The 26,535-nt window shown below is 50.4% G+C and overlaps 7 protein-coding genes across 8 annotated transcripts; 3 read left to right on the top strand and 4 right to left on the bottom strand.

Moving 5' to 3' along the window:
- Positions 1-62: 62 nt before the first annotated feature.
- Positions 63-1,820, top strand: PV10_00413 (3-isopropylmalate dehydrogenase A). The gene is made up of 4 exons (XM_016364490.1): positions 63-270; positions 331-351; positions 464-532; positions 586-1,820. The coding sequence occupies exons 1-4, from the start codon at positions 220-222 to the stop codon at positions 1,558-1,560; spliced, it is 1,116 nt and encodes a 371-aa protein (XP_016228139.1). The 5' UTR covers positions 63-219; the 3' UTR covers positions 1,561-1,820.
- Positions 1,712-4,180, bottom strand: PV10_00412. Of its 2 annotated transcripts, XM_016364489.1 has the most exons (2): positions 3,818-4,180; positions 1,712-3,764 (listed from the first exon to the last, which is right to left on the bottom strand). In XM_016364489.1, the coding sequence occupies exon 2, from the start codon at positions 3,626-3,628 to the stop codon at positions 2,069-2,071; it is 1,560 nt and encodes a 519-aa protein (XP_016228138.1). In that variant the 5' UTR covers positions 3,629-3,764; positions 3,818-4,180; the 3' UTR covers positions 1,712-2,068. The 2 variants fall into 2 exon arrangements, with proteins under 2 accessions (XP_016228138.1, XP_016228137.1); XM_016364488.1 differs by having other exon boundaries at positions 1,712-4,180.
- Positions 4,181-4,429: 249 nt separating this feature from the next.
- PV10_00411 (uncharacterized protein) lies at positions 4,430-6,312 on the top strand. The gene has a single exon (XM_016364487.1). The coding sequence runs from the start codon at positions 4,639-4,641 to the stop codon at positions 5,749-5,751; it is 1,113 nt and encodes a 370-aa protein (XP_016228136.1). The 5' UTR covers positions 4,430-4,638; the 3' UTR covers positions 5,752-6,312.
- PV10_00410 (uncharacterized protein) lies at positions 5,983-7,322 on the bottom strand (the record flags this gene model as incomplete). Its single annotated transcript, XM_016364486.1, has 2 exons — positions 5,983-6,583; positions 6,847-7,322. The coding sequence occupies 2 exons, from the start codon at positions 7,320-7,322 to the stop codon at positions 5,983-5,985; spliced, it is 1,077 nt and encodes a 358-aa protein (XP_016228135.1).
- A 924-nt stretch (positions 7,323-8,246) lies between these two features.
- Positions 8,247-9,457, bottom strand: PV10_00409 (uncharacterized protein; the record flags this gene model as incomplete). The annotated part of the gene is made up of 3 exons (XM_016364485.1): positions 8,247-8,475; positions 8,557-8,732; positions 8,792-9,457. The coding sequence occupies 3 exons, from the start codon at positions 9,455-9,457 to the stop codon at positions 8,247-8,249; spliced, it is 1,071 nt and encodes a 356-aa protein (XP_016228134.1).
- Positions 9,458-9,906: 449 nt separating this feature from the next.
- On the bottom strand, positions 9,907-12,233 carry PV10_00408 (uncharacterized protein; the record flags this gene model as incomplete). The annotated part of the gene is made up of 2 exons (XM_016364484.1): positions 10,374-12,233; positions 9,907-10,319 (listed from the first exon to the last, which is right to left on the bottom strand). The coding sequence occupies exons 1-2, from the start codon at positions 12,151-12,153 to the stop codon at positions 9,907-9,909; spliced, it is 2,193 nt and encodes a 730-aa protein (XP_016228133.1). The 5' UTR covers positions 12,154-12,233.
- A 2,079-nt stretch (positions 12,234-14,312) lies between these two features.
- On the top strand, positions 14,313-15,820 carry PV10_00407 (uncharacterized protein; the record flags this gene model as incomplete). Its single annotated transcript, XM_016364483.1, has 2 exons — positions 14,313-14,487; positions 14,559-15,820. The coding sequence occupies 2 exons, from the start codon at positions 14,313-14,315 to the stop codon at positions 15,713-15,715; spliced, it is 1,332 nt and encodes a 443-aa protein (XP_016228132.1). The 3' UTR covers positions 15,716-15,820.
- Positions 15,821-26,535: the final 10,715 nt, after the last annotated feature.

Genomic DNA, 26,535 nt, shown 5'->3' with positions numbered 1-26,535 from the left:
ATCGCCCTTATGTCTCTTGTTCCGATCTCGGCGTCTTTTCCCACCGACGCCAACCGTCCAGGCCTTCATCATCCACTCACAGCAAATCTATTTCGGATTGAAGTGTGTTTATACTTATTGAGAAGAACATCATACGAATCTCTTTAATTTGGTACTCTTTCTCTCCGTCTTCTGTCCTGGCTTGTCGTTCTTCAATAGCCCAACCAGACCATTCTCAAGATGCCCACATACAACATTGTCGTCTTGGCTGGCGATTATGCCGGGCCTGAGGTTTGTTGACCCTAGAGGGATGACACAAGAAAGATTATACTAACAAGTGTTTCTTCCTAGGTTACTGCTGAAGCAGTCAAGGTTGGTACTCCCAAGCTCCCTTGAGAAAGGTTGATGATAAAGCTTTTCCTCCTATATCGCCATTGAACTTAATCTCAACGACCACTCACTAACCAATATTCCAAAATGGCAGGTTCTTAAAGTAGTGGAGAAGAGTTCCAAGGACATCAAGTTCAACTTCCAAGACCATCTTCTCGGAGGAGTAAGTCAGAAATAGCCTCTCTCTGACTCCATATTTTAACACCACAACCCAAGGCCTCAATCGATGCCCACGGCATCCCCCTCACCGACGAGGCACTGTCTGCCGCCAAATCCGCCCACGCCGTCCTCCTCGGCGCGATCGGCGGACCCAAGTACGGCGTCGGCAAGGTTCGACCGGAACAAGGGCTTCTCCAACTCCGCAAGGAAATGGGCACCTTTGGAAACCTGCGACCATGTTTCTTCGCCTCGCCCGCACTGGCCAAGAACTCTCCTCTCAAAGAGTCCGTCTGCGAAGGCACCGACTTCATGATTGTGCGCGAACTCACCGGTGGCATCTACTTCGGCGACCGCGTCGAGGGCAACCCCAGCGACGGTGCAGACGAGTGGGCTGAAGACCGCGAACCCTACTCGCGCAAGGAGATCGAACGCATCACCCGACTAGCAGCGTATCTGGCACTCGCCAAGAGTCCGCCTAGCAAAGTCTTCAGCTTGGACAAGGCAAACGTCCTGGCGACCTCGCGTTTGTGGAGACGAGTCTTCACCGAGACCATGGAGAAAGAATTCCCGCAATTGGAATTTGAGCATCAGCTCATCGACTCGGCGGCTATGATCATGGTCAAGAACCCACGCTCGTTGAACGGTGTCATTGTCACCTCCAACTTGTTTGGTGACATTATCAGTGACGAAGCTTCGGTCATTCCAGGCTCCTTGGGTCTGTTGCCCTCAGCGAGTCTTAGCGGCGTGCCTGACGGCAAGGGATTGTGCAACGGTATCTACGAGCCCATTCACGGCTCCGCTCCTGATATTGCTGGAAAGGGTGTCATCAACCCTGTGGCCGCCATCCTGAGTGTCGCCATGTTATTACTCTACAGCTTGAACTTGCCAAAGGAGAGTACCCTTGTCGAACAGGCCGTTCGCATTGTCATCGACCAGGGCATCACCACTCGTGATATTGGCGGCTCTAACTCTACGGCCGAGGTCGGAGATGCCGTGGCCAAGGAATTGGAGGCCTTGTTCCAGCAGCAGTAGATGACGAGCAGAGGCAGAGAGAACAAAGCCTGCGGTGTGAATATCACACCTTGGTACAAAGGGCGGTTGCTTGCCCTAAGGTCATTCAAAAGTTAAGACTCGTTCGCCAGAATCATGAATGAAGAGATACACAAAAGTGACCGTTATAACGCTTGTCAGTTGATGATTGGATTTACGCTCAAAGTAGATGTCTTATCACAGTTGATGATATGCCATTCCTGCAAAGATCACCAACAAAGTCAAATGAAATTGTGTTACAACCCAAACATAAAGTACTATATCTCGAGAGTCATTGTCATCGTCAATTACATCCATCATGTCATAACAGATCATGTTCTGTCGTCCCGTGGTCAAAGAAGCAAGCAAGCATATCCTCCATACTGACATGCTTCTCTAGTCCAATCAAACAAGCTTATCGACAAGGGAGGGTGAGATACACATAACCATATCTCAATATTCTCCTCTCCCACTTTAAGCTTCAGGGGTGCTTGGCCCGTGCATCAAGTCATCATTCATCTGCACCCCTAGAAGTTCTCCTGCGTCTTGCCCTCGCAGTAAGGCGTCGAGCAGGACGATGGCCAACATCATCCTCGGCCGCAGAATCAGGAATGGCAATCACATCATCAGGGCCTGCGCCATGTGTGGCCGCGGAATTCACGTCCCTCTGCATCATGATCTGGTTCAGCAACCGACCGGCGTGCGCATAATTGGCCGTGAGGGCTTCTCTTGCTTGCTGCATGAAATTTCCGTTCATCAGGTCCACCCGTTCGGCGCGAATATTGTCAAACATGGCCAGACGCTGCATCGCCCGTGCGATCTCCTCATCTCGGACCACCTGTCCTCGTCGCCGATCGACTTCCTGCTGGAGGCGCAGCGGATCTTCCAGACCTGCATCGACCGCCTCGTAGCTGAACCAGGGGCAGTCGCAGGATTTCCATTTCAGTCCACATACCATGCAGAATTCCGCATTGCATCGACACGTCATGTGATTGCAGCCCTCTTTCAGCTCGACCGTCGCCGAGCAATTGTAACATTTCTGCCATCCTTCTTTCTTTGCAACCTCGGCGAATCTGGCGGTCTCGGGGTCTTTAGGGCATTCTCGAGAGGTATGCATCTTCTGCGAGCAGGTCCCACACACGCGGGTGCCGCAGTGCTTGCATCGTCCCACCTTTCGGCCGTGGTCTCGGATGATGTATTTGGGTTTGATCCAGGCGCCACATCTCCGAGATGGGCAGTAGATGCGGTTGCGTGTCTTGTACTCGTTGAACTTGCGATTCCAGAGGATCTTGAAATCATTATCGAACAACTTATCGACATGTTTGAGGTCGATCGCTTCCTCAGTACAACATCGCGGTGGCATGTGCGCAGCGTCTGAGACTGACATGGTGAAGACACGCTTCAGGCATGTATGGCACATGCGATGGTCACAAGGTAATTTGGCCGAACGGTGAAGCGGAATCTCATCGTCCCCACACGTGAGGCAAGAAACCATCCTAGGCGGCGCCGGAGCACTGCTGCCGAAGAAACCACCTAATATATTGGACGTCTTTCGCCTGGTGATAGTGGGGGCTGCTGAGGGCTTTGCCCTTGTTCTTGTTGTGGCTGGCGTGGTGGCACGTCTCTTGACCGTAGGTTTGGTATGCTGTTCTCGCAATAGGGGCGGCGCATCGGAAGCTTGTGAATCATCTTCGTCCGTGACATTGCGCAGTGCCATCGGCTCTAGTGGAGCTGTCCGTCTGCGCTCGGGGATGTGACGACGGTTCGGCGGTTTGGTCGAGTCCAAAGACGAGGTCCGTCGATGCTTCCTTCGACTCGAAGTGGCGTGGGGCGATGATTTGCTATGATCATGACGCTCGCGCGCTGGTTCATAAACATATTCATATCCATATTCGTCGTCACTATCGTCCCGTCGCTTGACTGGCCGGTCGTGCTCGGTGGGGCGGGAAGAAGTAATGGGGTGTAGATCGTCCTTTGGACGTCTCCGGTGGCGGGACGACTTGGTATTGACAGTCTTTCCCGTATCTTCGGAAATCAGTTCCCTTGTGGTTTTGACGTATTCGTATTTCATTCCTCTTTTTCTCTCCTCGGGGGTTTTAGACTGATAATCAAGTCTGGCCTGGCGTAGGGCGTGGATATCGGGGGAACGATCTGCGGTGGCGGTAGTACCAGAGGGGGGATTTTCATGGTTGAGAGTATCATGCGATCTAGAGTTTTTCAACTCAGCAGGTCTTCGGTGGGATGATTTTCTCTTTCTGACCTTGTCCTCGGCCATGGCACCGTGCCTGTTTGTGTCTGTGTCAGCAGCCGTTAGAGTCGACCTCCTGTCACTCGAGACAAAAGTGTGGCAACTTTGGGCCACGAAAGTGACTGGCCAAGCCAATCAAGTGATGGCCCCGAACCGGCACCTTCAGGTGCGAATGGCAGACCAGACGCTCTGATGAGAATATTTAGCCATGTGTGTACAGCAGTGTCGCAGACCACAACAGTTCTAAGTCGAAGTGCGAATTGGGAGTTAAGGCAGCCAATCAAGGCAAGCCAGGTGTCTTGCGGCCTGAGGCAGATGCAGCCACTGCCGGGGGGGATTTTAACGACAGCGTGAGGAGGCTGGGAGGAGAGTAGGATGCATAGCAATAGGCGGTTGGTGGTTCGTAGATGCATCTGCGTACAAATATTGGGTGGGGGAAGAGAGGTGGTTTCAGGCCAACGAGAGAAGCCTCCTATTGGATGAAACGTATCAAAGTTGTTCCATGCCGCTGTCACATGTCATCCCAATATCAATTTAACATCACGTGCCTTCACAACCATGACCACTACATCTGCCCCTTTTTCAGTACCAGCAGATCTCTGCCTCAGCTTGTACAATATCAGACATCGTTGGCCATTGTATATTATTCTCCAGACAGCCAGGATCTTCAATTCATACACAACCTTGAGATATGCTCTTGTATTAGAGGATGATGTTTGTAGCACGCCCTATTACATATCTTCTTTACTAAGAAAGCGGTTCGATGGCAACTCAAGTCTTGACAATATGCGACACTCTCTTGAAATATTATTTTAGATCTCCCTTACCAAACCATGCCTAAAACAGAGATATTTTCCAATCCTTCAGCAAAGTCATGGTCATATGCCCAAGAGACAGACCTGGCCATTGTACAATCCTTTCATGAACGACTCCCAGGCTACCAGCCTACTCCGCTCGTATCTCTCCCTGATGTTGCAAAGGAGTTAGGTGTCAAGGCAGTTATGGTCAAGGATGAAAGCAACCGCTTGTCCCTGCCAGCCTTCAAGATTCTCGGGGCTTCCTGGGGCATTTTCCGCGCCATTACGGCCAAAACGGGTCTTGATGCAAAGGCTGACCTTGAGGCTGTTGGCCTGGCGGCGCGTAAGGCAGGGGTGATGGTCTTCGCCGCTACGGAAGGCAACCACGGAAGAGCTGTTGCTCGAATGGGTAATATCCTGAACGTACCAGTCCACATTTATATGTCGAGATACGCCGATAATGAGACCGTGGCCAAGATCGAAAGTGAGGGTGCACGTGTCACTGTCCTTCCAGGGACGTACGACGAAGCTGTAGCCTCGGCCTTTGAGGCATCACAAAGTCAACCCAACGGACTTCTCATCCAGGACAACGCATTTCAAGGCTACGAAGAGATTCCCACTTTGATTGTGCAAGGTTACTCCACGCTCCTGGTTGAAACCGAGTGCCAGCTTGCTACGCAAGGACTCAAAGCAACAGCAATTGTGACTCCCATCGGTGTCGGCTCGCTTGGTCACGCTGTGGTCGCATTTGCAAAGTCTGATAATCGAAATATATCAGTCCTCACTGTGGAACCCGAATCGGCAGCTTGCCTGTATCACAATCTCAAAGCTGGCAAGTGGGAATCTATCGATACGTCTGCTACCATTATGAATGGCATGAACTGTGGAACCGTATCCCCCATCTCATGGCCAACTTTTACTAAGGGGGTAGATGCAAGTACAACCATCAAAGATATTGACTGTCACCATGCGATTGAGTATCTCCACTCACATGGCATCAATGCCGGACCTTGTGGAGCGGCTGCCCTGGTCGCATTGAGAAAGGTTGCAAGACAACATCCATCCAGTATCCATCTGGACAAGAAGTCTGTGGTCGTCCTACTCAGCACGGAAGGTTCAAGAGGATACAAGGCTCCAGAAGCCCACTAAGACCATTCATTCATTCATTTCATCATCTCCATTAACGCTATAACCTGATGAATGCTCTGTCCCTATCACAGAGACTCATTGCCATCCTTGGCAATCCTTGGGGTATCATTGATTCATTGCAGACTTTAAAGTGCTCCAATGCAGGCCCTCGGCCTATTAATTCATCTGACCAACCATCACCATCCACTGCACTGAAAGCCGCTCATCCTGACGACTGCTCAACCACCACCTTCAGAATGTGAACATGTCCAATTCTGGACCTCCACCCTCACTCTTAACCTCATGCTCGTCAGAACCTGCAGCGGTGTCTGCAAGAGCATCGCCCAGCAAGTGCTCAATGTTGCGTGCTCCACTGACAGTCTCTCCTCTGATCGACAGCATCATACATCTCCACAAGCGGGTGCCTCGCAGACGTCGATCGTTGGCCATGGTAAGATGAGCCCAGGAAACGTCTTGGATGTCCTTATTTTTCGCGAGGATCTGCGTACGAATGTCGGGGAGGTCGTACATGCTGGCAAGACCATAGTCAGAGATCACTCCAGACAGGTAATTCCTATAGGCAATTGTGTCTCGACGATCGGCTGCTTTAGCCTCGTAGGTTCCAACGTACAGCCAGGAAAGTACAGTGTAGATGCCCTCGGGGGTTTCGTCCTCTAGCTTGAGCTCGGTGTGGGAGTTGTTTGCGGATGTGGTTTCGGCGAACTTCTTTCGGAAGTATGCGCATTTGTCTAAAAATCCTTTGTGTGCCTGAATGCGAGTTCCGTCATGACCAACCAACAGCGTTACGAGAGGCGTCTTGAAGCATTCCGCCACGCTCAGGCCGCGGGGTCCACTATTATGCATGGTGGTTAGTTGATGTTTCTGAGCGATGCTATCACAGACTCGTTGCTTGGTAGGGGAAGTGTGTTTGAACTGTAGTAGGAAGAGCATCTAAGAGATGAAGAGGTGGCACTCAGGGATATATATCCTCAAAGAGTGCCAAGCCCTAGATAGTCGCCAGTTGTTGTCAAATATATGCCTAGTCGCGAACTCATGCGCGTCACGCCCGTGACAGATGCTGCCTTTTGTTCGCGAGGAGAATAGGTAAGTACTTACTTGGCTGGTACTGGAACATTGGCCAATACTTGCGCATTTTGCCGGGGCAATTGAGCCTCCACACGGAATACAGGTCGGGGGTGAAATTCAGGCTGAGGCTGTGGAGCTTCGAGACGTTGTCGGACGACTCGCTGCTCGGGGATAGGCTCGGCGGGACGTTTTGGGGGTTGCACTCCTGGATACAGAACATCGAAATCGAAAAGTGTACGCAGAGGGTCGTTCCGGAAAACATCATCTGCTTGCATCACGTTGTTGGACGCCTGGTTGAAGAAGTCGTTGGCTCTGATTTGATCGACAATGACCAGCTCACGATCGAAGTCTTCGCCCACTGGTGGCTGTGGCATACCATTCACAAAACGGATGGGTGGCTCGCTGGCAAAGTGGAGGGGTTGATTGAGATCGTTAGGATTGCCGATGTTACGGTCGCCTTCACCAGCAAAGCCGGTGTAGGCATCGTTGTTAGGATGGCCCGACATCCCCGTATCGTTCAAGGCTGGAGCAAAGAAGGGGGCTCCCTCTTGCCTCCAACCGACCTCCACAAGATCTCTTGTGAATACCTGCCTCCAGACGACGAAAGAGATAGAAAGAGACAAAAAGCAAGCGAGAGAGTGTGTGGGTGTGAGAGGGGGGAGGGAGAGGAGGAAGCAAGGTCACGGGACCAGGATTATATAGGCCTGGGACAGGCTTCCTGAACAGAAAGACAACAGTGAAGTTTCAAGTGTGAAGTGAAGCATAAAAGAGACGTGACTCAAATGTCACGCAAGATGCTGACCGGTAAAGAGCACGTGGGTGGTGAATGTAGGTACATTCACACATTGTTAGACAGGTAGCCATAGACAGTTGAGACAGAGCTATCACCACAATCTTTGTGCATGTCCCTATGACTGTGAGTATCGACGGCCAGCCTGGATCGGCACATATCGATTTCATTGTTTCTTATGGGTGCCAGATTCAATGAGTACTGTACTCATTCGGGAACATCTGAGATAGCCAGTGGGGAACGCTCGCCCTGAGATCGATGCCTACCTGCACAATGCTGGATTGATAAGTAGAGCAGCTGCGTGAGACTTGAACTTGAAATGAATGGCCGACACTCACTCGATATTTCTGGAAAGTAGAAGCTGAGTCACCAAGTTCTGCGATGGAGAATGTCAAAGGCCTCCAGGACTTCATCCAGCGATTCAAAAGGTCATCCCACATTGATAACCAATTTTTTATTCAAATACTACCAAAGCAGCTGAATTGTTCCAGGTTCTAGTATTGCTTCAATCCAGGCTTGCATATGGCTTCATCGAGCCTTTTGACCACCATTTCCGTACCACGAGACGCAAACGCGTGGTGTCAAGACACAAACATGAGCCAAAACTGGCCACGATGCTCCTGGAACCGGTGGAAAAGAATTAGGCTGCCGCTACTGGAAACTGAGCAGGCGCCGCTTGGACTGCATCTGGTGGTTTCGGGAGCTCCTTTCCTGCATCCTCAACCTTGCCCGACAGGAAGGCCAGCGGAATATTGGGGCCCCAGATGAACAAAGTATTAGGTGCAGCCGGTTCTCTTGAAGTCGGGGTGTCTTCATTGACAAGATCGCCATCCGAATAATGCTCAACAATATTTCCAGAACCATCAAACCTTGGTGGTGTGCATTGTTAGCTTGATGCTCAACTTCAGTGCAAAGGAGTATTGGAGGTCACAAGTTAACCGAGAACATACCAGTAGTCAAAAATCTGACTCCCAAGGACGTGTCGTCCGATACCCCAACAATTGGTCCACCCCTTCGAACGCAACAAGTCGTGGCCCAATGTTTGGGTGTCAAAGTCAAAAACCTCGTAGCTTGAGTGGTGGACATGAGGCGGGGCATGTTCTGGCCCGGCAGCAAAGAAAAGGCTCTGTATAACGGGTCAGTCGTAAGTACGTCGATGAGTACCGCTATTCCATTCGGTCTTACATGATGGTCTGTGTACGTCTTCCCAAGGTCGATGTGATTGAAGACAGTTTCGTCCAAGCCAGTCTCAGGATTGAAGACAATGTCACTTGGCTTGAGATTCATGAGACTCAGATACCAAGCGAGAGTAGACTGAAATTTGCTCGCGGGAAGCACGAAGCCATAGTGCCCCAACTTGTGGACAGGGCTCGGTCCTTGCTTGAATCTGCGGAAAACACCTCGTCGAGGCTTGTTGTCGGTTGTGTTGAAGGATAGAGGGTCCTGCTCCTGCTCAAGGTGGCCATGCACGGCGTCACTCTCTCGTACTTTCTGTCCATGCACAAACCCAACGGTAAAGCCATTGGGGTCCGTCATGGTGACCACTTTGCCACCGCCGGGGGCTTCACTGTCGAGAATGGGGCTAGCACTGGGGTTGGATGCAGCCTTCTCCAATTCACCGGGCGATTCGACTACCCAGTAACCTGCGATGAAATGCCTACGGTCGTCGGGGGATTGCTCTGCAACATAGACGAAAGGTTGGACTCCATATCCTCGCAGATATACTCTGTTCGCCGTACGATGCTCTTCAACAAAGCCGAAATCTAAGAGGAAAGACAATGCTTTCTCAAGATCTGGGTGTTGGTACACCACGTGGGCCAATCTAACGACCCTAACCTTGGTGAGCGTCATGATGTCCTTACTTGCAGGTAGTGAGTTGAAGAAACAGAGGGATGACTTGGTGGACTTGTCGGTCCTAATTCTGGGTGTAATGAGCGCCTATATGGCCGATCCGTATGAGGCAAAAGGCCCCGCCAGAGTCCCGCAAGCCCCGTGGGCCAGTCCATCATCTTCATAATCCTGGTGAATGCCGGGGCTGACACGGTAAACTCGGCATTCAACGAACACCGGTCACGTGACGTTGGAGAAGTGTATATGGACACCGTGCCAACCCAGTCCGGTGTATTTGATGGAAGAATGATTCGGCAGTTTAGAACCATAATCATCCCACTTAAGTCCGAGGCCATCACTACCTTGACGACCGAACCTTGACGCTGAGATCACCATTCGACAGCGGAAAGTTTGTCAACCCAGGCAGGCAGCCGTAATGGCTGACTTCAAAGGCCGCTTCGCATTTAACTTTAGGGGTGTCGCATCTGAGAGAAATCGGGCTTGTGCTCTGGATAGCCTCCAAAAAAGTCGGAAAAGCCCATGTCGAGATCGACCTGAGAGTCATACGCATTAAAAGGCATGTTCTGGAATCCCGTCTGATCCAACAAAATGTAATCTGCCAGAGGCATTTGGTCGGCGGAATACATTGTAGTTGCATATTCACCTGGTAAGTGGACTGGTTGATGCATGATGGACATGCTGTGTTGGGATGATGACGGATCACCACCCTCCACTGACCGCGAGTCTCTGTCACTTCGAGGCAGAGAATTGGCGGGACTGTTGGCTACAACCTGCGGGCCTTGGAAAAAGAGTTTGTACCGTTTGGCAAGCTGTTTCTCCTGGTCAGTCAAATTGTTCGGGCGTTCCACCATTTTGGCGATCTCTGAGAACACAATCAGCATGAGTCTTGGTGCACACACGACATGGGTCATCTTACCGCAGCAAACAAGTCCCAAGCGCCATTTCTCACCAACGTGTCTCAAGACGAGCTTGGAGAGATTATGGGTTGTGGCGATCAGTTGCTGAGACCGAAGGGTTTCAAATTCAAAGACGTTGAAAGGAAGCAGCATACAGGTAAAAAATGGGTGTGCGGTAGCGATATATCTGGAATCCCATAACCCAATGATCCTAGATAACTCTACTGCTTTCAGTCGTAGGGGCGATAGGCCAGCAGCGGCGCTCGCAGCGGACGAGCTACGGTCATCGCTCTCGGCCGCTCCCATCGCGCCAGAGATATAGGAGGCGGTCATGAGCATGAGATGAGTGCCGATAACCCAGTTACATTTGGAGAAAGTCTCGGGGGTGAAGACGACGAGCTCCGGATCCAGCTGAAGAGTTGGGGGAAGTGCTAATCTGAAACAGGTGATCTCGTTGTCGAGCATCATCTTTTCGTCGATGGACACCTCCTGCCTCTGCTGGCTGCGATCATGAATCATGGTCGCGAGATGGTTGGCCACTAAATACCAAGCACGCTCATCCTGGTTACTTGAATATTCCAAAGTTCTCCATGTTTGGCCAGGCGTCATGAGGAGTTCGTTGGACTCAACTGGATTGCCTGAGAACCAAGCTTCGTCCGACATTGGTAGCTTGACCGCCATTCTCTTGCGGTCAATGGAGAAGGGTTTTCGCGACACGGACGATGCAAAGGTGTCTAGTTCCCAGACACACCACCAGGCGCGCCTGAGTTCTTCTTTGTCGATCGATATGAGAGGAGATGACGGGGTCCACATATCGTCGTCGATGTCAGACAAGCCTAACTCATAAGCAAGGCGAACACATTCTCCGATGAGTAACCACCCCTTGGGAGTTGGGCCGGAAGTGTAAAAGTAATTGGTCAAGACGATGCAACCTTGCAAGTGGATCAAAGAGTGGTCCGCTGTTGAACGGGACTTCAGATACATCTGTCGCGCGCGTTCCGCAAAGATGTGGCCCCTCTTCATTGGTGGAATATTTTTCAATGCTGGGTGAGTAGAAAAGCGCGCCGACAGGGCAAACATTCCGTACAGGAGTAGGGCATCGTCAACAGCAAGGGACCTCATCACATCACCATCGACCAACATGCTTGGTTCGAATCGGGCCTGAAATCTTGGTCGGTGGAGGAGTGGAAGCCATGCTTGAATCTTTTCAAAGAATAGTTGGGTGAGATCGATGGCAAGGGAGCAAGTGATCTCATTTTGGAGCTTTGGTTTTGATGAAGCTGACGAGGGACCGGAGCCAGGATCATCATGAATTACGTCGTCGGCAGAGGATTGCTGATCCTCGTCATCGTCCTCGTCGGTTTCAAGGCCATCGTATTCGTTGTCATCAGCGTGCTGGTCATCTTGAGACGGGTGATCAGGGTCACCACGATGCTGCAAATCATCGCCATTGGATGGAAGAATGTCCGTAAGAAGGCCTTTGAGTGAATCTTGAAGAAGTGATTGAGCGGCCTCGCGCTGGGTTGGCGACATGCTGGTTCCAGCATCTTGTTGAGTAGCCGTATGGAGAAGCTGCAGGAGCCTGGAGACACCATCCTTGATGTCACGGGACTGAGACTTGAGCTGAGGTTTTCGAGGAGTCGGCCGTTTGCGCTTGGAAGGAAAACTACAAGCGCTGCCAGTGCGAGCACATAGGCCACATTTGGGACGTCTCATATCACACTTGGTCTTCTTCCGATTGCACTCTTGACACGCTCGCCGTGGCTCCATGGGAGCCTGTATGGCAGTGTCTTCAGTCATTTTGTCCAAGACATGGAGGAGAGTCCAACGCTTCAAGAGGCATCCAGCGGTAGTAGTGTATCAAACGTCTAGATTCTCGACGATCAGTGCTGACAAGAAGTGCTGACGAAGATCACTGGGAGGGAGGAAGAAGGCCAAGTTTCACGTGACTGGGCCTCTACAAAACGAAGTGGGAAGGTGAGGGAGCGGGGTGGGACAGTGGCTGTGTGGTGGGTTGTGCCTGCCTGCCAAAGATACCAGTAACAAGCTCAAGCACGTGATTGTGAATGGCCGTCCAAAGAGGCAGAACTCCGCCTGTGTCCAAGAAATGCGTCCGAGAGGCTCACATCTTGGGCGCTAGGGTCTTACATAATGGCGCGTTCGTTACTGACCAAGTTTCTACTAGTTAGTCATACTGGTAAGTCCAGTCTAGAGTAGGAAAACATTATGTATTTGTGACTTCAGGACTGTCCGACGTGGTTCTGTGAGTTTTCCGTAAAGATACTTGGAAATACGCAATACGAGCAGAGCAACCAAGGCAATCTCAGGCAGGCCATCATCATTTAAAAAAGACCATCGCGTAATCAGTCACTCTCCTTTGTGTAGAGATCACGCCAAAATGTTTAAGTTGAGGTTGGGCAGCACTTGTTGAGATGTCCAGGCACCAAAATCCCCTTCAACATAGAATTCTCCTACACGAGCAAGAATCAGCGAATAGGTTCATCGTCTCAACAAAGATTATCCCTTGGAGGTGCAGAGACCTTCATTATTGATAAGGTTGTACAACTGCTACCTAGACTGCTTTCTATCGGCACTGTGGTGGATGGCACGTGGTTCATGGTTCAAGCGCCTGGTTTCTTTCTTGTTGCATTCCATTTTTGAGGGCTCTCAAATGGAAATGTTTTCCACTTGCAGATCTGGGCCTCACGGGGTCCAAGAAGCTCTGTAGCCTAAGGGGCCACGGGGCCTGTCAACTCGCCTCCCCAATCTACGCTAGAGAATCTGTCGCCCGTACTTGAAAGCCTAGAGGGGTGCGTGAATGGGGCCGAGGGGCACAAGGTTAGCTCGTGGCAAGACCATAGCAGCCCTTGGCTTGGGATAATTCAGTCTCGCCAATGCCAAATGACCAAAGACGCACGGAGTAATCCGACTCCACCATCAATGGAGAACCAAACCATTTTCTTCCTTATGGATGGTGGTGGTCTGGGGGACCACACCTTGGAGTAATGTACTCCGTAAAAGCGGATCACAGCCTCCGCACTCACTATAGTCGATCTGAACAGGTACCACCGAGAAAACCTCGTGCCAATGATCTTCACTTAGAAGCCCGGCTGAACCTCTTGACGTCAAGGACCTTGCGCATATGCTAATGAGTAGACCGCTAGAAGTCGGTGAACACCAGAACCCTGTATACGGGTGACTAAGTAAGGCGCACCCACGCCTAGCCTTGGCCGGATTCCCCAAGTCCAGGGGTGAATCTTCGGCACGGTAAGGTTCATTAGAATTTAATAATGGTCAGTAGCTAACGTGGCCCCTCGGCCTGCTGCACCAGCTGACACCATCAATTAGGTATTTCATCACAAGTTGATAGATAAACGACAACCTCTGGCGTGTCGATTGCATATATGCTAAGGTCTGCTGCAATAATCACAATCGAGGTTGGGGGTCGAGAATGCATGACTCCTTTGTCTATGCCTGTTTGCCAGCCGGACACGAGAACCTGTCACCCCCAAGACGACAGAAGCAAAATCCTCCGGCTTCAATAACCTCGGGCAAGGAGTCTGCCCATTCAGGGTCCGTTTCCTCTCCCATCTCGGGTCACTCCGGGCTCAATCTGTCAGCTGTTAGATCTCACAACTGTTGATAAAGTCAAACGACTCGCTCACACCAACACTGGGATGGACAAATCCAGATCCTTCACCCCCTGTGCCGCGGTGGCTACACCCCACCCACAGCCTCGATAGGCGCGCTCACCGGGACTCTGATTCGTCGCCTTCTGATTCAGACGAGTTAAGATATGGTTATCATTCAAGGCGATTGAAAACCCGCGTTCAACAAACGAGAAGTCATATGCCTGGGCATTTTCCCCACTGTTTTCAAGCCTTGGATTGTACTCTCTCTTACCAGACTATGATTATCATCTAAATGTTCAATCAAATTGTCAGTGTCAACGGCTAAGGATGATATACGCTCGGGTGCAAGTTGCATCGCTGCTAGACGGTAGTGGGAAGCCACATTCTGGCTACCATCCCACCACTGAATCCGAGAGGTCCATCTTGATCAAGGGCCGGCTGAGTGTATTGGACGATTCGGTCAAAATTCAAGCATTTGACACCGTGCGGTTGAGTTTCAGAGGTAAGTGGTAGCGAACCCATCTCTTTCGTGTTCTTTGACCTTCATTGAATTAAACTGACGCCGACTAACAGGAGTCATTGCCTCATGCATTGGAAAGAAGAGCATGTTGGAGGATGTCATCACGTTGACCGACATCAAGACCATTAATGATTTCCGCACCAACAGCAACCATGATCAGACTGATGCGCCCAAAGCACGCCATCTCGAATTCTTCTTTCATGTGCCGACGACAATAACCAGCGCAAGTGGTCAACGTCGTGTAATTCCTTTGACGACCACTGTCTCTGGGAACACGAATGTGACAAATCATACAGCGTTGAATGATCGCCAGTTAATCAAAGGCAATGTTGAGGTTTCGTATTGGATCGAAGCCCAGTTTCGTCAGGCAGGCCGAGAAGTGGGCCATCTTCACGAGACAGTCCAGCTGAGATACCAGCACCGACGGCTCTGCGCAAGTCTAACGAACGGATCCCCCTTGACAATGCGAGCAAAACACGGTCTTTTCAGCAGATACAAATTGCAAAAAGCCCCTGCACTCAACGTGTCGATCGATGAGGCAGACATAGTCCTGGAGCGTGGGCCAGACGCTGGGCAATGTCGAATCACGATTCCGTTGGCGGTGACAATGGAGGGAGACTTGGCTCCATCACTCGATGCACGACAATCGTTGAAATGTGGCGTCGAAGCCAAATGGGAGATCCACAATCGATTCTCAACGGCGACAAGACGGCCACTGGGTGGAGTGCGACCGACGGCAGGCGAGATTATATATAAGACAACGACAGCCTCGACGCATAAGGCTGACATTCTGTTTCGACCACTTCCACGTTACGAATCACGATCCCCCTCCGCCAACACCAATACCAACTCATACGCGGCCGCTGCGCAGCTCGACATAGACGTCCCAGACTCCATCACCCAGCCTTCAACCCGATGGGAACACTATTCAAGGACATACTCACTCGATCTATCCCTTTCTTTCAATGGCATCCAAGGCGCCCCCAGATACACCGTGCGGAGCTCAGTGCCCATTACAATTTCAGCATTGACAAGGACATGTGACATAAACAAGGATGGAGTGGTGGTGAATATGATCGAGACTGTCTCAGACGAGTCAATTCAAGAAGAACTAGACGCTTTAATGCTAGATGGAGCAACCACGACACCAGGTGTGGAAAGACGAATGGTAACCCCAACCCGTACACCGCCACCGACCTATTTTCGCTGAAGACCCAATGAAGCTTACGCCAACCGACACGATTAAATCATTCCCAACACGTCAAGAAGAAACAAACACCTCGAAAGAAGCACTCTTACCGGCATCTCTGTTCCCTTCGAGAGTAGAGAGAGACTTGTGGAGCACACCCCAAAAAGCTCTATCAAATCAGCCTTCTATCTCCGCATCAAAACGAGAAACGAATGCTGGGGCAAGTCTGTCCTCTGGGTTTCGTCGAAGTGAAGCCGGGGTGGCACTGTGGAGTGAGAACTGAATCACATTGACCTCGGGTCTCATCAAAGTCGGCTGTTCCGTTTCTCTATTCGCGGTATACCGGTCACGTGTCGCGGCGCCCGTTCTCCGGCAAACTCGGGGTTGGGGGAAGGGCGAGGGGGTTTTGCCGTCACCAAAACAGATCCGCCTCGCCTCCCCCGCAGCCTTGCCTATACTCCGGTTTTCACTCCATTTTCTCGGGGTCCGCGTCGGCCTCAATACTAACGGTAGTCAAGGAGGATGGCATGTCTTTATTCATACCTGGGAATACTATTTGTCAGATCATCACTAAACTTCAAGAGTTTGTCGATGTCAACCTCGGATTACCGCGGTGCAGTTCCGTCCACGACTGTATGTTCGTTCGGTTCTCTTTGTTTCCAAACAAAACGTGGCGTCTTTCCTGGTGTTAAACAGGTTCTTGGCTGGTCAGCTGCATGACTGTTGGTCCTTAGAGTCTTTCTTGGTCTGTGTGAGAGTTGAAGTGGACAGACTGTGTGTCACGATTCATGGGGCGTTTTTGACTCATTCAACCTGTGATTCCTTCATATACGATACCCATTCTCATGACAGAGGCGCTGTGATTGGGATGGGTTGCACGCATCACGATAGATCTAGTCAGCGGGTTCACGGCATTATTCTGCGTCGAACAATATACATCGAGTCGAATTGATACAATTTGTCGTTCTAGCCTGAGACGATGAGGTATTTCCATAGAGTCTATGTCTCTAGAAGAGTGGACAGAAGTCCCCAAACTCCATGAATGATGCTAAAGATACAACTTTGGGTCACTGATGCTTACACCGGTCTCTCTCTGATCTACCGGTCAAGAGCCTGCTCCTGGCACATGGCCCAGTACGCGCCTCTCCGCCTCAACAAGTCATGATGAGTGCCTTGTTCCAAGATGCGCGAACCTCTTCCGGCCTCGCTCTCTCCAAAGACAAATATCACATCTGCTTTTTGGATGGTGGCGAGCCGATGAGCAACCGCCACGACTGTCATGCGGCGCTGTGCCACCAGGCGATCAATGGCGGCTTGCACCAGTTTCTCCGACTGAGAATCGAGACTCGAAGTCGCTTCATCCAGGAGGAGGAGACGCGGGTCGCGCAACAACGCACGCGCTAGACAGAGTCGCTGTTTCTGGCCTCCACTGAGCGCCGTCTGCGTGCCGGTCCCCAAGGCCGTATTGAATCCGTCTGGGAGAGAGACGATAAAGTCGTAGATTTCTGCGTCCTTGCAGGCCTGCGCGATAGCCTCTTCTGATATCGCTTCCTCATCGAGACCCAGCACCAGATTTTGTCGAATCGTGCCATCAAAAAGTCGTGGTTCCTGTGACACCAGAGACAGCGCTTGCCGGTATGAGGCCATCTCAATCTCAAGCACGTTCTGTCCGTCAAAGGAGATCGTTCCCGACGTAGGTTCGTAGAACCGCTCCAGCATCGATATCACCGTCGTCTTGCCACATCCTGAAGGTCCGACAAATGCGACAAATTGTCCACTTTCAATATTGATGTTCAAATTGCGGTAGATGGGGTTTTCTCTCGTCGGATATTTGAACGCAACACTATTGAACTCGACTTTGGCGCCGGTTCTGACCGATTTGACTTCAAGAGGTCGGCCAACCACCCTGTTCCTTTCTCTCTCTGCCACTTCATGTCGCAATCTCAGGATCCGATTGGCCGCGGCGGTGGCCTGGGCAATGTTAGGCGCAAAGCTGAAGAACTGTCCTGCACCCTGCGCTCCCTGGATAATCGCAATGTAGATGACGAAGAACTGTACTGGGTTGTATTCCCGTGATGCCAATAGCTGTCCACCATACCTAAGAGCATCTGTGTCAGTCACACAACTCCAGAGAATCTCGATCAAACTTACCAAAATGTAAGAGCCATGGCGCAAAGTTCAACGCTATCAGAGAGCGCAAAGATAAGGGCAGCATAAGAGGTTTTCCTGGTCGCTTTTCTTATCTGCTCCTGCAGCAAACTATGATATTTGGTAATGATTGAGTCTTCCATTGTCAAGGCCGTTACGGTACGGAACGCACCGATAGCTTCAGTTGCAAATTGAGAGCTGTGAGCAAACACCTCAGCATTCCATGTCTCGAATTGTAGGTCGAAGTTGATTCGAAAGAAGGCCGCTGCAAAAATCACCGGCATCGCTGCGAAGAAAGTGACTAGCGTCAGCTTCCAACCAAAGGCAAACGAAATCGCGATGCAGCCGGTGATGTTGAAAATCGATACCAGAGGAAACGCTCCGTTCCAGCCCAGCATCTCCATTAACTGCTTGGGATCGGAGGTAAGCCTCGACATCAGCGCTCCTGAGGCATTCCCTTCTTTGTCGAAAAAAGGAACAGGGCTGGCCAAAATAGTGCGGAAGTATTCGCGGCGGTAAGCGGTCGAAACGAACTAGACAGTGTCAGCAAACGCGGTAGTCCCAGAGCATACAGGTCAGGACTGCCATCCGTGAGCAGAGTACTTACCACCGCCAGGTGATTGGCCACATATCCCAGACTAAAGTAGCAAACCGCCATTGCTAATGCAAGGACGAAGAACATGAGTGACCAAAAGTCACCACGCTCTCTCAGACGGTCACCGGTGAACTGGAAAACTTCGATCAACCTTGCAAAGATGTATGCTTGGAGAGAAAATGAAGCTATGATGCTGTTAGTAAGGTTTTTTCGACAGGGTCCGCTCAAAATATATCCTTGGACTCACATCCAGCCCCCATTGCCGCCGCAATGATCAGAATGTACAGCACCCAGTGCGTCCGTTGTTCGTACAAGAACAATCCAAATGATCGGAAGAAGCCCCTCTTCTTCCAAGTATCGAAGTTCTCGACGGTTTCTTTTTTTATAGAATTGACAGTATCGCGCCGGCCCAGTTCGCCGAGAGCAGTGACATCGTCAGGTTCTTCCGTATTGGGTGCTGAGTCATGTTCCAGCTGTTGGGCGTGCACGAGGCCTGCATACACTCCATCAGGGATGGTGAGCAAGTGCTCGTGGGTGCCTTCTTCCATTTTGCGACCATCGCGCAGGACGATGATGTTGTCGGCCTTGCGAATGGTGGACAATCGATGAGCGATGACAACAGTTGTTCTATTTTGGGCAACACGCTCCAGGGCTTGTTGCACGATTCTCTCGCCCCGGACATCGATCGAGCTTGTGGCTTCGTCGAGGATGAGGATGGCAGGCTCCCGAACAATGCTTCTTGCGATGGCAAGCCGTTGTCGTTGACCACCGCTAAGCTTGATCCCACTTTCACCGACTTGGGTGTCGTACCCCTGCAGGGAAAGTTAGTCAGAGAACCAAAAAGGCTGCGATGATGCCTCACCTCGGGTAGTTGTTGGATGAACTCGTCAGCAAAGGCCTCTCGGCATGCCTTTTCCACCTTTTCACGTTTTATGTTTGGTTGAGCATTCTCCCACTGGCTTCCCAGCATACCAAAAGCGACATTGTTGAAGATGGTGTCATTGAACAAGAACGGCTCTTGTTGTACAAGACCAATCTGTGATCTCCACCACTTGACATTGGTGTCGTTGATGTTGACGCCCCCAACCGAGATGGTCCCATGGCTGTGAAGATCGGCTGCCTCGGAAGGTTTTGATTCGCCTTCCTCCGGTACAGCTGCGGCTTCATCACTCTTCAAGCCCTCGGATGTTTGCAACTCGTACCAACGCTCTAGCAGAGCAACTATGGTGCTTTTGCCGGATCCCGAGGGCCCTACCAGGGCAGTAGTTTTCCCTTTAAGAAATCGGGCATTGAAGCTTTTCAGAACTGGCACATTTGCACGGGTCGGATAGGAAAAGGAAACGTTCTCGAATTCGATGTCCTCGTGTGCAGAAACGTCTGGTTCGGCAAGGCCAGTCACTACCACCTGGTCTGAATCAATCATGGCGAAAAAGCTAACAGAAGCACTGATGGCCTTTGTAATTGCCATAATAGGTGCGACGAGGGCGCTCAAAACGGCCACTACAATCAGAACAGAGAAGAAGACACTGTACAAATGGTCAGCATCGACTCAATCAAAACCAGAGAGAAGTCAGAACAACAACCCACATGATAACTGTGTTGATATCTCCGATATGTCCCTCCCGGAAAAGTTTCAGTCCGAACCAAAATGCAAGAGCAAAGCTTGAATACATTGCAAAGAATATCGGCGACAGTTGCATGCCCAGTTGTTTTGAGATCTTCAGCCCCTTTTGGTGCGAGTCCCTGACTGAATCATCGTATTTGTCCGTAAGAGACTTTTCAGCACCCAGAGACAGAGTGGTCCGAATAGAGGAGAAGACCTCGCCAGCAATGGTGGCGGCTTTTGCGTCTGCCTTCTCCACTTGCTGCACCACCTTAATGACGATCGGAGTGGTGAAGGAATAAATAACGACGACGAAGAGCAATGCTGAACTAGTGACGAGAGTTAAAGCCCATGATCGCGAGAAGGCAATCGAGTATGCAGCGATAATCAGAGATGTGGCCATGAAAAGAGAGTGCAGCTTGTCAGAAATGCTGAGTTGAATGGTATTCGCCGAGGAGGTGATTGTGTTTGCCACACTGCCTGTCGAAATCTCATCCAACTTTTGAACTCGTTGCGCAAACAATGATCGAACATAGGACAGTCGTAAGTTGGCTGAAATTCGAAGCCCAGTGACTCGAAAGCAAAACTGAAACAGTCAGTGGTGTTGCGATGGCAGAGCATTTCCGATGATGTTCTAATTACCATTGAAATGTAGGTGAGGACAAATTTGCCAATGAAAAGGTAGACAATATACAGGCTGGCCAGTTAATTAGTATACTTTGACGACAGGGGTGCAACACCAGCTTACGAATTCGTGCTAACTGCTGATTTGAATCTGCTTTCAGAAACAGAGCTGTCGGGGAGAAAGTAGCCATTGAAGTCGCCAACAAGATTCCCGAAGACGATATTCATCAAAGGGAGCGCCTTGAATCGATTTAGTAGGCCACTTCATAATTTTAACACGAATTATACTTACAACTCCGGAGCCTAAGGCGCATCCAAGGCCGATGAGAAGGGCAAGCCCATCTGGGCCAGTTCGATGCGAGAGGATACGCTGAAGGGGGGAAAATCAGTGCTAGCTATTTGGACGCTTTTGGAGGGAAACAAACCCAGTAGTTGCCAAACGAAGCCTTCTCAATGACCTCTTTCTTTTCCTCTTCTTGCTCGTTCTTGGAGGGTTGGTCTTCAGCCCCGTTGGAGATGGGCTCGCCTTCAGGCGAAGCCGTCTTCTCTTCTGCCATTACTCAAACCATAGAGCGACGACAGAAAATGATCCCTTGATTTGTTGCCACAGTCCTACAACAAAGAGATCAAGGGTTATTGAAATTATTCAGGAGCTGAAGAAAACAATGGTGGTTCAAGAGGCTTGGACACCTTAACGAATGACAGGTTAGGGAATTGTCTGGTGCCTGGCCTTGGTGTGCTTGGCCAATCGCTCGACGTCGCGAGCAGATACGAATACGCAAAATGGAACCCATCAAAAAACACGAGATGAAAGATCCTAGGCCTCCCTCCGAGACCCATGTGACAAATTTAATTCACAGCTTGACTCATTCTTTCTTGGTATGACAGTTATATAATATCTTGGCTGGTTTGTTGGCATGCAAGCAAGCGCAAGATCTTCGATCGCATTTGTATTGAATTGGGTGGGTGTGGAACGAGGCTGCAATGTGCATACAGTACCCATAGTGAACTACTTAAGCCGGTAAAGGCCACGTTTCCCGCCTCGTCTGGAGTCCCGGTTAAGTCATCCTGGGGTTCCCAGTGGAGCATAAATTATGCTTGGTGCTCTCGGACTTGAATTAGCCGAAGTTCATGAATCTTATTCGCAGGTTTGAGGAAGAAAAAAGTCGCTGAGGACGTGATCGAAATTAGGTATCTCCAACGATTTGAGGTTAGATCATCATATTTGTGAGTTTGGAATTGAGAATCCCAAAATTCTACATAAATTGTGTCAAAAGATTTTCATATTGTGCTTGTCAGCGCAAAATGACTAGATTAGAGGTGGGTGGTCAAGATTTATCGTCGAGTTCATATCCCAAGAAGAAGAGGCACTGTCCAGATACTGGTTAGCACCATGTAGGAAATTGCGACGCGGGAACACTTACGTGCTATCGAATATGCTGTGCACATTGTCAAACGGATTGAAAGGGTAATATAGCTCTTCGAATGGATTCGAACTTATACCCAGCGTTTCCAACACGGGTATCTCGCCCGTGTTCGGTGGCTCGCGCACATGGCCAGACCTTGATGTCGACTCCGACGACGACGTGGCAGCATCTTCGACATTGCGATCCTGCTTCTGCCCTGGCGATTTGGAGTTCTCGAGAGACTTGAGGCACTCGTTGAACAAGTTATGCGTCATGTCGGCCGCCCAGTATGTCTTCTTGAGATGGGTAAGAACTATCATGTGGAGGTTGAGGTTGTGGAATGCATGCTGTCGAGTAAGACCTTGTGAATGTGTGAATTCATAGAAGTGAATCTGCATGGGACTCATCATTGCGGTAATGAGGGTCGATGGGGAGAGGTCGATCATCTCTAGAGTGATTAAATTGTTAAGTGCCGATGCTGTTGCTGCTGCACACCGTTTACACCTTTGTACTGCTATTTGTTGCAGATCGGTCCGTTCCCTTGAGGTGAGATGTTCTGGCGTTGTGAGCATGAAGGATCGATGAAGAGCGATGATGACTGCATTGTAGTAGATGTTGAGATGGGTGTGACACAAGGTGAAGATCGGCGAGTCGTGCTCTGTTTCACTTGGTACTTTATCAAGGAGTTTTAGGATTTCTAGATGCGTATTCTCAAGTGCTTGGAGCGAAAGCAGCGGTTTTCGGGGTCGATAGTAGGTCAATAAGACTTCTTCCAACCTGATGGACAAGGTCAACGTGTTGATCCAAAGCTCGGTTAGTACAGCCAGCTCTAACGGGAGATATTCTTCTCTCAACTCCCTAGGGATGTCTTTCAAATCAATCAAGACATCGTCAACACAAGGTAGTCGCAAGTCACTATCATCGATATGGAGTCGGACAGGTCGACCGAATGCAAATGCGAGCCATATGTCTCGATGGTAAACACACCACCACAGGCGCCTCCAGAGAGCCAATTTAGCAGGAGGGAAAGGGCATCGAGTAAGTCGGTCATAGTTGGGCTCACGGTGAAAACCACTACCGTGGCACAGACTGCTGGCAACGCCAATCCAATGCCAGCAACCGTCTGTATCTTCCAAGTCTACATACCAAAACGCCAGCAGGATAGTCGCAGAGATGAATGTAGTCTTGTCTATATCAGGCGGATGCGAATGGTATAGGGTCTAACGGAATGAGAAACACGGCATATGTAAGTCATGTAGAATGAGGCCTACCTTGGCACGCTCGTAGCAGAATTCCTTGAAGGATTTCCGTGACTTGAATCCTTGCGACCTGATGGTATCCGCATCGAGGTAGCTGGCAGCGGCGAAAAAAACGGACCAAAGCAGTAGGTCGTCGACCTTTTTCTGACTACTAAAATAGTCGGAAAGAAACTCGCCCGCATTGATGACGGGAAGAGTTGGGTAGATGTATCTGAAGAAACATTGGATCAATCGCTGGCAGACCGATGGTGGAAGCCTGTGTTGGTCGCTTTCCAATGGCCTATGATTCCAGAACTCCCGTTTGAAGGCGTTTTTGGTGATTATATAAGTTGTACCTTTGACTGGTCGATTGGGCGAACAGATATCCGCCAAGAACTCTAGACCCTCCGCCTCGCCTGCAGAGTAATCAGCACGTAAAGAGAGATGATTGATAATTCGATGGCACTAACCGGCGTAGTAGGGCACTAGGACATTTACCCCATGGTCTCGAGACGTCTGCTGTTTTGGTCCAGCCACGGGCTCGGTGTCATGGCTCGCGGCGATTGCGCGAGCAATGGCCCTTCGACGAATTTGTGCGCCTGGAGAGGGAGCTTCGCTGATGGGACTTGAAGCGTCACCAAGATCTTGCGATGTAGTAGTGTTTGGAGCTTGATATAACTCGGCGTTCAGTGTTGAATGTGTTGATGGGGTTGGTGTATATGGCGACACCACAGGATTGCTGACCGACTCTCGGGGTCGGAGAGGCTGGTGAGGGTTCCTGCCGAATTCCCTGTGGTCAGAGGCAAGGAGCAAACTATCATTGCTGAGGCTGTTTTGGAAGACCTACGGAGCTGGCGGTCGGCCATAGATGGTACATTTCGTGCCATCTTGAGCACAATTTGTGCACGGTACACCTTTGTCTGCTACATTACAGCGTACACGGCGATTGTGGCAGGTGGTGCAAGCTACTGCGGCACGCTTTCTTTTCCGTGGCTCCTGTGCAGACATGACAATGAGCACAACATACCTAGGTACGGTTTGGACATCGTGTGGTGAATATCAATCTTTCCATTTCGAGTATCCAACAACCTCGGCGATTGACATGGACAGTGCGGGGAAGGATTGGCGCCATGCCGCCAAATGAGGATTTCTTGACACCATCCCATGAGGATACGGTGAGATGTGATAGGTTCGGTGGGCTTGCAAATTGGAGGAAGCAACCATTCAAACGGCACCAGCCTCAAAGGGGGGGTGTGGTACCGTTTGTTCTCGTTATCGATTGGTACTCTTACCTCGGTAGCAGAAAGGTTGAGGGGTCACATAAATCTCGGACCACTCATTTACCGAGAGCCTGGTCTAGACAAGGGGGTTAGACAGTGCACAAGTCATAATGTTGGCAATTAAGTTTCCCTTCTCTTTACCTTAACAAAACCATGTATAAGAAGATTGAGGCTGTGATCTATTTAGGGGTTAATCCCGTGACCAGGTGAGAGATGAGGAAAGAACGAACAATCTGGGGATATGTGGGAAAGGAAGGAGCGAACCAGGCTGTCTCCGGCGGGGCCCAACCACAACAGGACTAGCGTCCTGGGCATTGATATGACTAACTTGTCCGTCGTCGACGGTGCCAGGTCGGACATGTTCGCCTTTTCACAAGTCTCGGACCACTTCCGCGCTATCTAACATCCAGTCTCTTCCAAACAATTTGTCTGAGTGTGGAGCATTGGCCCTCTTGCTATGTGGATATCGATCTGCCATGCCTCCTTCAGGACAAGGATTCCACAAGACTATCCAAGCTACTCGTCAGCTCGCTAAACAACTGGACCAAGCAATCTGAGACTATCCATCACTAGGCTTGGTTATGTTCCCACATGATGCGTGCTTTTGATATCCACGAGTATCGTGCGATCCTCCTTTCAGGTGGACCCAGAACCCCGTAGCGGTCTGTTCGACACTGGAGTCCCCAGTTACCTTGCCACTCTCCCCGCAATGTGTGCTCGTACACTATCTGGGTCCTACTACTCGATCGTTGTGCCACGCGAGATATCTGCCGAAGTCAGTAGGGTTGACTCCGGTGAGATGATCAGAAACTATCGGCATTCTCTGAAGCCGCGTGTCCGCAGACAATGTATTTATTCCTCTTTCTCCTGTCTTATGTCCGCCTGATCTGCCATTCTACTTCTCTCTGTGATCCCTCATCCTGAAATCGTACCTTGTTTCTCCTTCCTTTTCATATTGCCACTCATGGCTTCCAAAGAACCACAGCCCACGTACCAGGACTCGTCTGAATCCGTCGAAAAGGCAGATGCTCTCCACCACGAGAATGAGGTCCATATCGGCAAAGTCGAGAAGAACGTCGGTCTCCGTATCGACGGAGACGACCTTGATCACGAACATGAACCAAAAGTATGTGTCACGGCATAGATCTCAAGATTCCTGGGTCCTGATCTGTAAAATAGATGACATTCAAGCGTTTCATGTCTTTGCTTGCCATGGCCTTACTGTGGACTGGCAGTCAAATTCCAGTCTATCTCTTTGGTGAGAAAGCAATCCACCATATCCCACCGCCTTTCTAATAGTGTTTCATAGGTGCCATCCCCCCATACATCTATGGCGACATCGGTGGAGTCGATCGATGGGTTTGGTTTGTGAGTTTTCAAAGTTCTCTCCATCGACAGTCCTCCTCTTACCTTTCATACAGGTCTTGGGCAACCTACTCGCACTAGCTGGCGTTTGTCCATTCGTGGGATCCCTCTCTGATCTCATCGGAAGAAGATACGTGGCCATTATCGGGGCCATTTTGCTCGTGATTGGCACTGTCATTGCAACTGCTGCCAAGGACATGAACATGTTTATTGGTACCTCTACCTTGAACCTCAGCTCGTCCTTCAGTCCAAATCTGACCATGTATAGCCGGGATGTCAATTGCAGGAGCTGGTGCTGGAGTAAGCGAACTCACAGCCCTTGCCGTGACCTCTGAACTTGCCCCTACACGCAAGCGAGGCGCGTATGTGGCGGTCCTGATTTTTACCATCCTCCCATTTGTCCCATCCGGCGTTTATGCTCAATTGATCGCAGGTGAGTTTCATGTCTCTTTGATTCCAGTCAAAATCCTCAAACTAATGGCTGTAGCTCATGCTGGCTGGCGTTATACTGGCATCATCATCTGTGTCTGGAATGGGCTTGGTCTTATCGTCACCGCACTATTCTACTTCCCACCACCTCGC

This window comes from Exophiala mesophila, assembly GCF_000836275.1.
Source record: "Exophiala mesophila strain CBS 40295 unplaced genomic scaffold supercont1.1, whole genome shotgun sequence".
Lineage (NCBI taxonomy): Eukaryota > Fungi > Ascomycota > Eurotiomycetes > Chaetothyriales > Herpotrichiellaceae > Exophiala > Exophiala mesophila.
This window is presented reverse-complemented; position numbering and strand designations above follow the sequence as displayed.

Excerpts from the sequence above, each read along its gene's own strand:
- PV10_00413 (XM_016364490.1), top strand. The coding sequence starts at position 220 with ATGCCCACATACAACATTGTCGTCTTGGCTGGCGATTATGCCGGGCCT. Across the intron at positions 271-330 it reads GCGATTATGCCGGGCCTGAG|GTTACTGCTGAAGCAGTCAA; the intron begins GTTTGTTGACCC and ends GTTTCTTCCTAG. Across the intron at positions 352-463 it reads TTACTGCTGAAGCAGTCAAG|GTTCTTAAAGTAGTGGAGAA; the intron begins GTTGGTACTCCC and ends CCAAAATGGCAG.
- PV10_00412 (XM_016364488.1), bottom strand. The coding sequence starts at position 3,832 with ATGGCCGAGGACAAGGTCAGAAAGAGAAAATCATCCCACCGAAGACCT.
- PV10_00411 (XM_016364487.1), top strand. The coding sequence starts at position 4,639 with ATGCCTAAAACAGAGATATTTTCCAATCCTTCAGCAAAGTCATGGTCA.